General features: G+C 38.7%; 1 protein-coding gene across 3 annotated transcripts in view; it reads right to left on the reverse strand.

The window, feature by feature from the left end:
* The window catches only part of LOC129236390 (cadherin-87A), a 285,335-nt gene that overhangs the window by 32,737 nt on the left and 237,279 nt on the right, over positions 1 to 15,319 (reverse strand). For all 3 annotated transcript variants that reach the window (XM_054870752.1, XM_054870751.1, XM_054870753.1), the window contains exons 5-8: positions 3,070 to 3,158; positions 2,622 to 2,968; positions 310 to 455; positions 51 to 165 (exon numbers count right to left, since the gene is read on the reverse strand). In XM_054870752.1, coding sequence (XP_054726727.1) covers positions 51 to 165; positions 310 to 455; positions 2,622 to 2,968; positions 3,070 to 3,148 — 687 coding nt within the window. In that variant the 5' untranslated portion in view covers positions 3,149 to 3,158. The remainder of the gene's footprint in view (positions 1 to 50; positions 166 to 309; positions 456 to 2,621; positions 2,969 to 3,069; positions 3,159 to 15,319) is intronic.

Consider the following 15,319-nt stretch of genomic DNA (forward strand, 5'->3'; position numbering starts at 1 on the left):
CAATTGGCAGTACAACCCCCACTACTACCAATTATATTGTAAATGCTTACCGTTGCTTCAATTTGAAAGTGATAAATCATGCGCTGATTATAATTCAGCGTATCATTCAGCACCACGGCCGCCTTCAGCACGGTCGGCTCACGCGATAATGGTTCCAGGCGGAATCTGTGTGGGTGTAGAACAACAAGGCGTACATACATAAGTAGTTGTTAAAATTTATGAAATGTAAACAAGACATTCAGAAATTAAATAAAATATTTTTCTTTGGCGTTGTGGTTTATGTATGTTTGTTTGTATGTATGCACTTACTTGTTGCACGCCTCCGGACTTTGCTCTTGTGGCAGACATTTTAAGTCGAGACTCTCGCCGATAGTATCGCGGTCTGTTACCAGTATTTGGTTGAAAATTGTTGTGCCAATGGAAGCATCTTCATTGACATCTGTTTCATATGGTGTCTAGATGGAGAGGAGAAGACTTATTTAAATAAAATAAATACTTGGCGCGCACACTTCTGTTAGATGTTTGACCGGGCTCCTCCTCCTATTTATGGTATGCGTCTTGATGTTGTTCCAAAAATGGAGGGACCTACAGTTTTACGCGGACTCTGAACAGCAAATGGTTTTTATGAGGAACTTTTCATGGCAGAAATACTCTCGGAGGTTTGCCATTGCCTGCCGAGGGGCGACCGTTATAAGAGGAAACTTTTTCTATAATTTTGCTGTTTCATGAACGGAGATACAAACCTACGCACTCGTGAATAGTAGTTACGCACTAACCAATTCGGCTATACGGCCACCGAAAAAATTTAATGAGATTTATATTAAATGTCGAAGATTTTAATTATAAGTACAAACTGTATGTATTAAAAAAATTTTATTCAAGTTAGGTTTTGCTAGGCGGCTTATAAAAATAGTTTACCCAATGACCCCGGGCACCCATTATGATGACACAGAAAATTTTTTGTGGTTCTACCTCTACAGGTCTTTAAACCAACTCGATCTTTTGACGGATCCAATCACCCATTGCTGTAAGACTGTATCCCAACTGTTTAGGTCCTTGAAGGAGAGGCCCCCTGCCAACTGAAGCACATTCTTTGAAATGCAAGGCACTCGTGTAGGAAGTGACTAATGGTACTCCTTTCTTCCTCATATCTACAGTTCCTACGAAAATAGGTATGCTGTGACCCGTAACTTCCGGCCATATCAGTATTCCAGTATCCTGGAAGAGTTATTCTGTGAAATGTAAAGTGTAATTTGAAAGCTTGGAGTGTTTGAGAGAAAGATTCTGCGCAAGATTTTTGGACCTTTGCATGTTGGCAACGGCAAATATCTTAGGCGATGGAACTATGAGCTTTACGACGATATAGACATAGCGCAGCGAATAAAGATCCAGCGGCTACGTTGGCTGGGTCATGTCGTCCGAATGGATGCAAACGCTCCGGGTCTGAAAGTATTCGATGCGGTACCAGCTGGTCGTAGCAAAGGAAGAGGAAGGCCTCTTTTGTGTTGGAAAGATCAACGACTGATTAAACTCGGCCAAAATCGGGTCAAGTCTGGTAATGAACAAACTGGAGCCGGTGTGAAGTCTAGACGGTTAAGCCTCGGAATATTCCATGTACAAATGCATGGAAATGAGTATACTTCTATGATAAAATATGAAGCCGTATAATAATGATGCTGACGGTGCTATAGAAAAGTACCTCTCTTATAAAAAAGTGCGTACAATTGTTGGCGTATGCCGATGATATTAACATCATTGTTCTTAACAACCGAGATGTTAGTTCTGCCTTCTCCAAACTGGATAAACAAACAAAGCGAATGGGTCTGGTGGTGATTGAGGACAAAACGAAGTATCTCCTGTCATCAAACAAACAGTCGGCGCACTCACGTATAGGCACCCACGTCACTGTTGAAAGTTATGATTTCGAAGTTGTAAAAGACTTCGTATACTTAGGAAGCAACATTAACACCTATAACAATGTCGGCCTAGAAATCCAACGTAGAATCTCTCTTGCCAACAAGTGCTACTTTGGATTAAGTAGGCAACTGAGTAGTAAAGTCCTCTCTCGACGAACAAAACTAACACCTTATCAGTTCCGTCCTATCGTATGGCGCAAAAGCGTGGACAATGAGAGAAAGGTTCTGCGGAAGATATCTGGAACTTTGCACGTTGGCGACGGCGAGTATCATAGGCGGTGGAACAATGAGCTTTATGACGACATAGACAAAGCGGCTTCGTTGCTAGGTCATGTCGTCCGAATGGATACAAATGCACAGTGGTGGTAGCACAGGAAGAAGAGTGTCTCTTCTGCGTTGGAAAGAAGTTTGAAATCCTTTAAAGCTGTGAAATAGAAAGCGACATACGTCCTGAAGGAGCTGACAGAAGAACACTTCTGGCAATGGAAGACTCGCATGGAGCGTTGCAGGAAAAGAGAAGGAGTCGATGTAGAAAGTGATACTCTCTTAAATAAATATGAAATAAAAATAAAATCATACACCAGTCTCATTTTTGAAAAGCCACATCTCGTTTACGAAATATTTATTTATTTACATGGACCCCGGCCAAACACCTAAGAGAGGTGATGTGAAATAAATTAAATTATATAATACAATGTAACTTACATTCTGAAATTCTGGTGGATTATCATTTTCATCCAGCACAATAATAGTGATTGGCACTTGTACGATATTATCTTGATCAGATTCACCATCGGGATTGACACGATCCCGTATCGTAACATAAAATAGTAGACTGTCTTTCTCCTCGCGATCTAATGGCTTAATTAATTTTATAACACCCGTAACGGGATCCACTTCAAAGTGTTCCGAGCCGATGGCACCAAAGGTAACATTACTGCCCTCCGGATCATAGCCTTGCAGTTGCGCGACAACTGTGCCGACGGCTGCATTTTCCTCAAGCACAATATTATTGAGGACTTGAGTGAAAACAGGCGGGCGATTCGTTTCGGCTGTGAAAGAGATGGAAATATAAAGAAATTTGAATGAGTAAAAATTTAAGTAAAAGGCAAAGAGGTGACGAGAAATGTTATATAGTGTCATTAGTACTTACAGCTGACTAACGGTGCGATGATGACAAGCGCTAACGCCAAAAGTTGATAGTGTGTGTGCAACAATTTAATTCTTGGCATTGTGTTGGTGCTGCAAAGGAAGAATGTGAAAATAGGTAAGGATTAAATTAAGTGAACAGAAGCGATTGAATAAAATATTTTATGCTTGAGAAATATTTTCAGTTAGGATTGCCATGTGTTTTTTCTCCGAATATTTTATATTTATATATATTTGTTAATTATTTCTGTGATTTTGAAATTTTAAGAAAACAAAACTGGTGCTGAATAAGAGCCACTTTCCAGAAAGCTTTATTTTGCTCAAAATAAATGTTATATATGAAAGCAAAAATATCTGCCCTATCATTCAGATATTTATTCCGAAATTCTTATTAAGTGCAAACCACTGGATAGCCCTCAGCTGGGCATTGAACCAAACCACGTGTTTTAAGAAAACTCGTTGAGCAAAAAATAAATATTCCAATTTGTCGAAGTTAGCCTCTGAAATGGAGTTATGGGTCTTCGACGTTCGAAATTGAACCTTTGGATATGTAAATAACGGGGGAAAAATATATATGGGAGTGGTCCGCCTCTTTCTCTGATTTAAATGCTATCTAACTTGTTTTGTGCAAACTTGCGAGGTGTGTTCAAAAAGTATCGCGAATATTGTGTTTTTTCAAAAATTATTTATTTATTCATTAATATCTATTTTGTGCCAACGTTTTCTCCAATCTTCGAAGCACTTCAAAAATCATTTTTTATCTTGTTCAGCTCCTCCTTCGATGCCGTCTTTATCTCGTCAATCGCAGCGCAGCGTCGTCCTTTCATGGGCCTCTTCAGTTTCGGGAACAAGAAAAAGTCACAGGGGACCAGATCTGGGGAATACGGTGGCTGTGGCATCATTAGTGTGTTGTTTTTGGTCAAAAAGTCGCGCACAAGCAACGATGTGTGAGCAGGGGCGTTATCGTAATGCAAGCCAATTTTGGTTCTTCCACAAATCCGGGCGTTTCTGGCGGTTTGCTTCGCGCAAATTGCGCATAACTTGCAGGTAATATTCCTTATTCACCGTTTTACCCTGTGGCAGTAGCTCATGATGCACAACGCCTCTGCAATCGAAGAAAACGGTAAGCAAAACTTTTGCATTCGACCAAACTTGCAAAGCAGCTGTCAACGATTAACTGAACATTCAAAATGGCCGAACTCGTCGGTATGAGTGATTGATGAAAATCGAAAAATAAACGTTATCTGCGAGAATTCAAAATTCGCAATACTTGAACACACCTCGTAGGTGCTATAAGGGACCGCCGTAGCCGAATTGGTTGGTGCGTCACATTCGGAATTCACAGAAAGAACGTAGGTTCGAATCTCGGTGAAACACCAAAATTAAGAAAAACATTTTTCCAATAGCGGTCGCCCTCGGCAGGCAATGACAAACCTCCAAGTGTATTTCTGCCATGAAAAAGCTCCTCATAAAAATATCTGCCGTTCGGAGTCGGCTTGAAACTGTAGGCCCCTCCATTTGTGGAACAACATCAAGACGCACACCACAAATAGGAGGAGGAGCTCGGCCAAACACAAAAAAAGGGTGTACTCGCCAATTATATATATATACATATATATTTGAAAAGGATATTATAAATGTTCGTACTTGTCAAAGATGATTTAGCAAATTTCGTTCCGGGGATCTGAGCCTCCAAGAAAGGATCGATCTGGACGACCATCCAGAGTCGAGAAATTGCAGAAGAGTTTAATATCCATTATACAACTGTTGAAGATCACATCTTGGGTTTGTGTTAAAGCAAAGTGTTTGGGTTACACATGAATTAACGAAAAAAAATGTTTGGTCTAGTAAGAATGTGTTCATCACATCTGATTAGACACAATGTAGAGCTGTTTTTGGTCAAGCTGATTACCGGAGATGAAAATTGGAAACCAGGAGCATCACCAGCAACAGCAAAGTAGTGCTTTGTTTGTGGTGGGACATGAAAGGTCCAGTGTTCTACGAGTTGCTGAAACAGGTTGCTGTACTGCAATCAGCTGGATAAATTGAATGCAGCTATCAAAGAAAAAAGGCCAGCCTTAGCGTTAAAAAAAAAATAGTGTTCCACCACGATAATGCTCGAATTCACCTGACATTGCACCATCTGGTTATTACCTGTTCAGATCTCTGCAAAATTAACTAACAGAAAAAAAAATTCAGTTCTTTTTAAAATGTTTTTAAGACAGTTGCTGAATATTTTAACTTCCATATATACCTATAAGTAGGGGTGTTTGGAATATGATGAGCTTATAACTTTTCCATTAAAATGTTAACCTCACCGATTCGTGGTGCACCCTACATTCGCAAATGATGCTCTAGCGATCGAGAGAAGGCGGTCAAGTTTAATATCTGCCAAGAGGAATTACTGTTGCAATAAACTGCCTGAGGGGTCTAATCAGTCCCTCACCTTGAAAAACGCGATTACCGAAAACGAATACAGCAGTTTGCTCTTTAATGGATTAACAGGACTATCTATTATATATACACTGCGTTAAATAATTGTAACACAGGGAATTATTGCCAAGTTTTAAGGAATTATTTATTTCATATTTGAGTTTAATACCTTTTTTTATTAAAATATGGTTCATTTCCTTACAAAAACCATATAAATCCAAGTTTTAAAAATTTTTAGAAAGAAATTTTAGAAAAAAAAAACGAGTATGCAGTTTTATACCCCATGGAATTTTGTGTTATAATAAAGTGTAAACTTAAAGTGGCTCAAAACCCGCGTTAATTATGGAAAGTTTTTCCTTTTGCTGGTTATATTGGGCATATTTTCCCATATAGTGAATGCTCGAAATTTTTTTATATGGAAGAAAACACAAATGGAGAGACTTACAGTTCTATGGCGCTTTGTTCTCACCAAGTCACCTTACAAAAGAATTTTTTTGTGGACGCACCTCGGAAATTGTTTGTAGGAAATTAATTTTTATTTAAACTTCATTCGTAGTATTTTTAATTAGGTTCCTCGTTCTTTATCAACTTGCATTCAAATTTAAAAAAAAATTAACAAAACATTATTTTTATTAAATTTTGAAAAGCTAAATATTTTAATTATCGAGGCGACTATTAAAAAAACACCAAAAAAAACGTATCTATTCTTGGTACACCCAAAATTCGGATTATTCTATTTGCTTCTATTAAAATAATAGTTTTTTTTTTTAATTTTTTGTGAACAAGTTTATAAATGTCAAAAAGTTAATGCCGATGGCAAAATGTCAATGGGACATAAAATAAAAATAAAACCAGTCGTAAAACAAAAAGTGCATAAACACATATTTACACACACAAAAACATACGCATAAATTGAGTGTTTGCCCATAAACCACATACATTGGCGCCAAAGGACTTCCAGCAAAAGCCATCAGCAACCACTGAATTTTTGCTTTCATAAAACCAGTTAAACCTCACCCTGCACACTTAACAAGGAACACCACTTGATTGCGACCAAGTTCGCACAACTTCGCACGACATTAATTACAGCAATTTGTGCGCGAGCGCACCACTACTACTCGTTCCTCACACTCCCGCTGCGCCCCAAAGCTTGTGTACAAAACACTCACAAGCAAATACTCACTAAAAATGCAAAATAGTTTTTCGGCTTTTTAAGTTTCGGCTTGGGAAGTGCGAGAGCGGGTGCGCGCTAATTAATGCCACAACGAAAAAAGGCAGTAGCAGCTCAACGTTTTGCTGCTGCTTGTTTGGTTTCTTTTTTTGCTTCCTGTCTTTTTTTTTTGCACTGATTTTACTGCTTTGCTGGCGGTATAAAACAGTAATAAGCGCAATAGCAGCTTGTAGCTTGCTGCGGCAGCTGCTGCATCTGTGCAAAGCAAACAAAGAAGTGATGCCGGCGTGCAAAAACAAAAACAAATTCAGCTAAAAAAATAACGCCAATGAGTGACTCACAAAAACATTCTCATCGTTCAAGCATTCAATGGAGGGGAAAGGGTGATGCAAACGCCACTGGGTACTGGGTGCAGCAAGAGTGTAGCAGCAACAGCTTCATCAGCATAGCGACGGCAGGAAGTCAACTTTTGACGCACTTAAATCAAAACATCAACACAGTAAGCACCGGCAGCTCTGACAGCAGTAGCAGCCACGGCACTGCAGTTGAAAGCTGTTAAGTCGAGTGCGGCGGGTGGGGTGGGAAAACAAATAGCGTGAATTGCGCCTGCAAGCATGCAAGCATGCAAGCGAGCAAAAAGTCACTTGAGGGTGTGCAGCATAGCAGAATGAAGTGAGTGGATCAACAGCTGCACTAACAGTCATAGAGACAGCGAAACAGCAACAGCGAGAGCAAACGGGAGAGTAGCACACACTTGCACTTGTCGAGTCGAGTCGAGTGTGACAGCTTTGAAGCGCGTGTTGCAAGTGCCAAAAAGTAATGTTTACATCAACATTACTGCCGACGGCAGTCAACACCAGCACGTAACCCCACAACCCCTCGATTCCCCCAGCCCTCAACCTCCAATCAATTAACTCTATTTTCTCATTTTTGCTCCGCAAGCGTGTATGTGGCATACGCGCATTGTGGCATGCAACAAGCGTTCGGTGTCTGTTATTTCACACTTTTAGCTGCTCATTTTTTTATTCTTTTTATTTTTGCTTCACAGCTGTTTTCCGCTTTTTACACTTTTTCCTGTATTTAAGTTTTTTCTTATCGTCCTTCCTTTCATATTCTGAGCTTTGTTTACCTAAGTATTTTGCACTCAAAAGTTTGTACAATGTTAAATTTTATTTACGCTAAGATACTATTGGAAAACTCTAAAGAAAAATATGTAATTATCATTAAGAGGAACTTATGCCTTATCCTTAAGCTGATAAGTTATTTTTGTTATACCAGCATCATTCCTACGACTGTATATATAATTGGCGCTTGTACCCTTTTTTTGGTGTTTGCCGTCTGTTTGTATTGTGCGTCATGAAGTAGCGGTCGCTACTCTACTCCATTAGCATTTCATAAAAAAAGAGGTTGTTTGTAAAGTCGGTTTACTGACGATAGTTTAACATGACAACGTCATAACAAAATACTGATGGGATGGTTGCATTTTTCAAAAGAAAATTTTAATTTTATTTGTTTGATAGATATTTTGTATGGATATGGAGAAGGAGGTAAGTGGAATCGCAATGGAATTGATCAACATGAAAAATTACGAAACATTTATCAAATTCATGAAAGATATGTTCAATTTCGATTGTGCATCAGACGTTAATAAGTTAACACTAAGAGGCACCATCATCGATTTGACTTTTTCAAGACACATTAACCTCGAAACCCTTCCTTTCATTTCCTACTTTTCCTATCATCGTCCTATTCTCAACAGAGAAATGGTTCATTACCATGCACACAGGAAGAAGGCATATGCAAATACAAGTATATGAATTTATATTGTATATATGCGCATATACATACATACATATGCTCACTCAAGTAGGACAGAGCCAGATGTCGAACGTTGCCGAACGCGGGGGCCCATTGTGCCTCTTTGTCGTTCGTTCCGCGCTCTGGTTACATCGAATTATAAGACGTTATCACGTCAAAAATTAAGCAATTGTTGTTGTTGTAGCAGCATAAACATTCGCCATACTTACATACGGGGAATACTGCTGGAATGACAGTCCTTGGCCGGATATAAATCCGGGTCATTTCGGTAATGTAGAACCGACTATCGTGGAAACGAAATTAAGCTATTATTTTATGTTGCTGCAACAATAATAACAAAAACTGTTTAATAAGAAAGTTTTTATGTTCTTAGCGGTTCTATAAACTAGTAGAAGGATCTCAGTGTCTATTCAAGAAAACCTCGTTACAAACATTCCCCACAATGCCAGTCTCGATAATGTGAAATGTTATTCAAGAAATATCTCATCAAATCTATAATTTCATACCGTACCGAGATGCAGCTATGTAATGGCATTCGAGAGGTCTAAATCGTATGTACACTGTTGACTGAATTCCACGTTTCACTTAGCATAGGGATCGTGGGAAAACCGAGGATAGAGAGAGTGTTGTCTGAGTTTCTGATTGAGCTCATTTACAGCTTTATTTATTTGGGTTTGATAGCCTTTTTGGCGCCCAAGTGTAGTGCAGCTTTTGATAAATTTATTGGGCCTTGTAGCTCTTGTAGGTAAGAGCTTTTTGATGTGGTGCATTGGTGTATGGTTTAAATGCATGCTTTAAGTTTACTATTTTAACCCGGAGAGATGCCGCGATCTGTTCTGTAAATGAAATGCTAAGCGAAAGTGAATTATCATAGTACTTTATATTATCGTCAAGACTCGAGATTCTATTTGGTACAAGTGGTTGAAAGTCAAGTATAACTATATTTTTTTAAAAATCTATCTGCTAGATTGTGAATGATATGTGGTATTCACAGGCTGGCGCAAAATTAATCACCCTATTGGAAGATTTATAATTTCTACAAATGCGCGTAAAGGTTGTAATAAAGATTTTCATCACTCAAATACTTTTTTTAATTAGCAAGAGTTATTCAAAAACCAAATTAGATGATTAATTTTGGCGCCACCTTGTGCGGTGATATACAATAATAGGCTACAACGCTGAGAGTTCAGAAATTGTAAACCTGTTTTTGTTTTTCTTAATGAAGTCATTAATTTCAGCTTGCTTTCCACCAATATTGTACAACATTCAAATTCTCTGCAAGAGAAAAGTGAAACTAAACACAGTTAAATTCGTCAAAACTCAAGATTCTGAGTCATAGTTTATTTAGTCAGAAAATTGAGCTTCCGTGCGACTAAGGCAGTAGATTAGAATAAATTTTTTACCCAAGTTTTGTATTTTTTAAATAAAAAATTTACTTACATTTAAAATCAGAAAAGTAGAAAAATAAATGCAAACAAATTTTTTAAACTTGATTCTACTTAAACCAACGCCATTTTACTTTGCAATTGATTTTGCCCAAAAGAAAACAGCAAAAGACTCGACCAAAAGTTTTTCTATCAAAATGCCGCTCTCAATTTCAGTACTAAATATATACATATACATGTACATATGTATGTACTATGTTTACCACAACATTCGAAGCAAATCGCAAAAAGTTAAATGTCGCAGCACCACTACACCACCACCATTGCCCCTCGTTATGGTATGTACGAGTATTTGTAACTTTGTAAGCGCCTGTGGCATTTCATTCAGCGCATTACGAAGCTCAAACAAAAACATGCAAATTAAATTTTGCCGCCAAAATTCAATTAGTTGACAACGAATAGTGAACACAACAACAAATATCTTTTTTAACAATAGCAAAAGCTTTGCGCTGTTAAAGCAGCAACAACAACAAGGACAAGAGTAGCCAGTAACAAGATAAACGTAACAACCGAAAATCAACTAAAAAGACAAGGAACGCAAATCCAAAAAATACAATTACGAGTATAGTAGCACTCGTATAAATGTCGTTAGATGAAGAGGACAACAAAGCGTGTATAAACATGCATGCAATTCAACAACTGTGCCGATTTTCGGGCTATGACTGCAAATTCCATGCTGAATATTTCGACGACGCACTACGGTCGAGAGGCGATTAAAGGACTAACGTTTATGATGTGTCTAAATTTCTTTGTGTGTATAAGCATATCTGCATATACCCTGCAGGAAAATCTTCCCTTCTATTGAAATTTACGAATATAGTATAATAATTTATGAGGATATATGCAGTTATGCAATTAAAATTTTGCTGCAGTCTATTGGCATCCCGCTAAAGCTAATTGATCTTTCTTTTAATACGCTAACAAATACCACGGCGAAGGTCATTGTGCCAGCAGAGTGTTCAGAGTCATTTTCCATTTAATCAGGAGTTAAACAGGGAAACGCTTTATCAACATTGGTATTCAACCTAGTCCTTCACGCAGCAACAACCGAAATAAATCCAAATGGGACCTTATACAAAAAGCCATTCCAGCTTTGTGCATATGCAGATGATATACCCTATGATCAAAAAGTACCGGGAAGGTAATGTTGACTGTTGTCTTCGATTGCCAAGACGTAGGCCACCATGAGTACCTTCCATCGGGCCAGACAGTCAATAAAGAATATTATTGATTCGTTTTGAAGCGTTTGAGAGATGCCAGAAATGTGGGCAAACAATTCTTAGATTTCGCATGATGATAACGCGCCATCGAACCGGCCTAAATTGTGCTGGATTATTTGACCAAAGACCAAGTAAATATCAGCGTGCAAGCCCCGTATTCACCTGATATGGCCCCGTGCGACTTCTTTGTGTTTCCCAAGTTGAAGTTACCACTTCGTGGAAGGAGATATCAGTCGATAGAGGAGATCAAAGAGAATGCGACGAAGGAGCTGAAGGCCATCCCTTCGTCAGCCTACCAGGGGTGCATGGAGGGATTGGGTTAAACGTTTGCACATGTGTGTTGCTTCAGACGGGTCACATTTTGAAGGAGATAAAATAAATTTGCCTGAAGTTTAACTCTGTTTTGTTTTATTTAAACATTCTCGGTACTTTCTGATCATAGGGTATTTTTTAAGACGAAATTAGAGCCAAAGGATTTGTGTCCAAGCTTCGAAAAAGCAGCGTAGGCTAGCAGAATATGAAAAAATGGTTTGAACAGATCCTGCTCGAAACTGTCCTTCATTGTATTAAGTGTTTTGCCATGGAATCCTATCGCATAGATAGTGGTAAAGAACCCCAACAACATCAAGAGTTGTGGCAGTTATTTAGCTTATCTGAGGCCCACTTATCAGAGAGAGAACGCAGGTAATCAGATGACTCCCACACTCGCTTTGCGTGGATAAAACATTTTCAAAAGGTTTACTACTAGTGAACCTGAGACCTTGACACTGCATTGTGAGAAGTAACCGATTTCGGCATATATACTTCCAGCAAAGAGGCAGTTGTCTTTGCTTGAATTACATACACTATAATATTCGGGTAGCCTAAATTTAGACTGGTGAAGAGTTTATTACTAAAAACGTCTTTTCCAGCATATCCGTTTAACTTCGAACCATCTTTGCATATGAGTATCGCGCCTAGGTTCCGGATGCAGCATTTATTCGGCAACTTCTTTAAGATAATTATGAATCAAGTCGCCTCGGAGCCAGGAAAAGAGTACAGAAATCACTGACGGCTCTCGAATGCAGCACAAAGTAGTTTATGATCTCTTTTTTCTTCCATTAGTATTAGGTTTCCAAGAAAACTTTCTCTCTGGAGTCAAGTTGAAGTAGTGAACCTTGTCAAAGAACAGTTGCGAAACTCCAATTTATGCATGGAGTTGAATATAAGAGAGCTCATATTTTTTAGCTAATAAGACGAGTACCATCTTACTTGGATTTACAATAAGTCGACCATCAGCAGACCATTTCATTCGATCCTTAAATGTTCCTAATTAGTGGCACGCCATCTGCGTAGGTTATCAGCCTTTTCTTTAGTTTATCCTGAAGGTCGTTGACAACAAAGACCGACAATAACAGTGAGTGTGCACGCCTTTCATAGTTGTCCCTGCTCAGGATTCTTCAGCAATAGTTCTGTCACAAAGAATAAGACAAACAAATCTGATCCTCAGTAAACTGAGACGCATCTGAAAATTGCTTTAAACAGGTTGTTAATAAAAGTTACTTCACTTCAGGTCTTTAAAAAGCCAATACGCGGTTTGGAGAACAAATATTTTTTCTAGCCGCTCGATTTGGGTTTTTACCAAAGTATGTTGGGTTGTGAGTACCACAATTTTTATTAGTTCAGATCATTCCTACATGGTTTCGCACCGCTTAGCGTGTGCTTATGCGGCACTCCAATATGCTCTTCACAGAGAAGTTGTTGTTAAAACAACTTTATATTCGATTACGAGTACCGCAAATGCGTATAACGTCATTTTGTTTTGGCCATTATTGTGTGGGATTTAAAGTAATTTTTGTTGTCATTGAGTTGCACTCGTTTTCGTAATTTGGTGCTGTTAACAACATTGCTACGTAAGCAATGTAGTGAAATATTGTTAATCCACGCTTAGAGATTGATTAAACTGAATATTCGAAAAAATAATATAGCAGGGATAAAAACGAGTACATAAATACATACAATACAAGTTCGATTTAGTCCATTGCAGGATGGATCGTTTTGGTGTGCACCCAAATCTCAAAGTTTCTGACCGAATTTCGTCTTCGTTTAGGTAAAACAAATGTTTAGGTAAAACAAAACAGAGTTAAATTTCAGTCAAATTTATTTTATCTCCTTCAAAATGTGACCCGTCTGAAGCAACACACATGTGCAAACGTTTAACCCAGTCCGCCATGCACCCCTGGTAGGCCGACGAAGGAATGGCCTTCAGCTCCTTCGTCGCATTCTCTTTAATCTCCTCTATCGACTGAGATCTCCTTCCACGAAGTGGTAAATTCAAGTTGGGAAACAAAAAGAAGTCGGGCGGGGCCATATGAGATGAAAACGGTGTTTGCACGTCGGTATTTACTTGGTGTTTGGTCAAATAATCCAGCACAATTTAGGCCGGTTCGATGGCGCGTTATCATCATGCGAAATCTAAGAATTGTTTGCCCACATTTCTGGCATCTCTCAAACGCTTCAAAACGAATCAATAATATTCTTTATTGACTGTCTGGCCCGATGGAAGGAACACATGGTGCTCCACGCCTTGGCAATCGAATAAAACAGTCAACATCACCTTCCCGATACTTTTGATCATAGGGTATGCTGCCTCAAAACGTCGAATAATGTTTAACAAAAGCCAAGAGGCCAATATAAGATCAGGGTGAGTTAAAATAAGAACAAATCATGCGTGGTATCCTATCTTGCCTTATCTTATCTCATCTTATATACTTATACATATGTTTATATATTGGACTCCTCCTTCTATTTGTGGTGTGCATCTTGAAGTTGTTCCATAAATGCCAGCTGCCGCCTCCAAACGGTAGCTGGTATTTTATGAGGGGTTCATGGTAGAGATACACTCGGCGGTTTGCCATTGCCTGCCGAGAGGCGACCGCGTTTTAGAAAACCCTTTTTCTGTCATTTAGTGTTTCATGTCCACAGTGTATTTTGAACCCGGCCCCTACTAGGCTAAGGTGACCGCCATTATTTCAATCTCTTCTGTCTGAAAATTTCAATAGAAATTACCTGCCAGAATACACTACTTTAAGCAGTGAATCAGGCATCTGTCATCCAAGCCAGGAATTTTCACCAGAGTAGGTGTTTCGTAAATTACTTTCTGATTATAACCCACCAGATGAGAATGGCCTTATTAAATGAAACGTGAGAATCTTCTACTTTCATCTCATCACTGTCTAGCAAATCTGAATGATATAATATAATTCATATAATACATGTAGCTATATTCTGTAAGGTAAAAGTAAAGGAACAAAACGGCTTTTTCCAGGCAAATATTCATTGATGAAGCCCACGACCTCCATGCTAGGTCCCATGTGCCGATAATCAGAATTTTGAAATACAAATTTTACGATTTTGCAACCTTAAATTTTACAGCACAGGCTATATTTTGGCCATTTCACACTAATCTGGCACCTCTTGAACCTGTTATGCGACTGGCATGTAACTCATACGCAACGGTGGCCCAACATATTAAGTGTTGTAATGAATTTAGTACATACAAGCATGCAAACACAAACTACCTACCTACGTACATATGTATATACAAGTAAACAAAACTAAGCGCGCATGCATACATGCCTGTATGATTCGTTCGAGTTCGGCTGTAGTATGCAGGTAGAAATTATTCACATTTTATGCGTGAAATTCCACCAACAATATATCTTTTAATACATTCGTTGACTGACACCCAGCTGCTGCTATTGCTATACTTAAATCCAATTATTGCTTACAGGAATTCCCCTATGCACGCCTAATTGCAATTTTGCGCTTATTTTTACATAGCAGGTACTTTAATTTGCGTTGGAGTTGCATTTCCCCTCCCCTACTCCATCATACAATTCTCGGTGCGCCCTAGATTGTTCATTGTTCTGCTTTTTAATCGCACACAAAATCAATTCCGCCGAGTAATCGCTACTAAATGTGCACGTGTGTAATATTCTATATAAAATCAGCGATATTTCCACCCCATATTCCAAATGTGTGTCCACGCGAATACGCCGATATCCAAAAGCATTGATTTGAAAATTTCGTAATCGTACGCTTTTGCGTATGTGGGAATTTAATTTATCAGTTGCACATCAAATTTGCGGCCTAATGTGCCGCGAAAAATAATCAAATCAGGAAAAT

The sequence above is a fragment of the Anastrepha obliqua genome, chromosome 1 (genome assembly GCF_027943255.1).
Source record: "Anastrepha obliqua isolate idAnaObli1 chromosome 1, idAnaObli1_1.0, whole genome shotgun sequence".
NCBI classification, from domain to species: Eukaryota; Metazoa; Arthropoda; class Insecta; order Diptera; family Tephritidae; genus Anastrepha; species Anastrepha obliqua.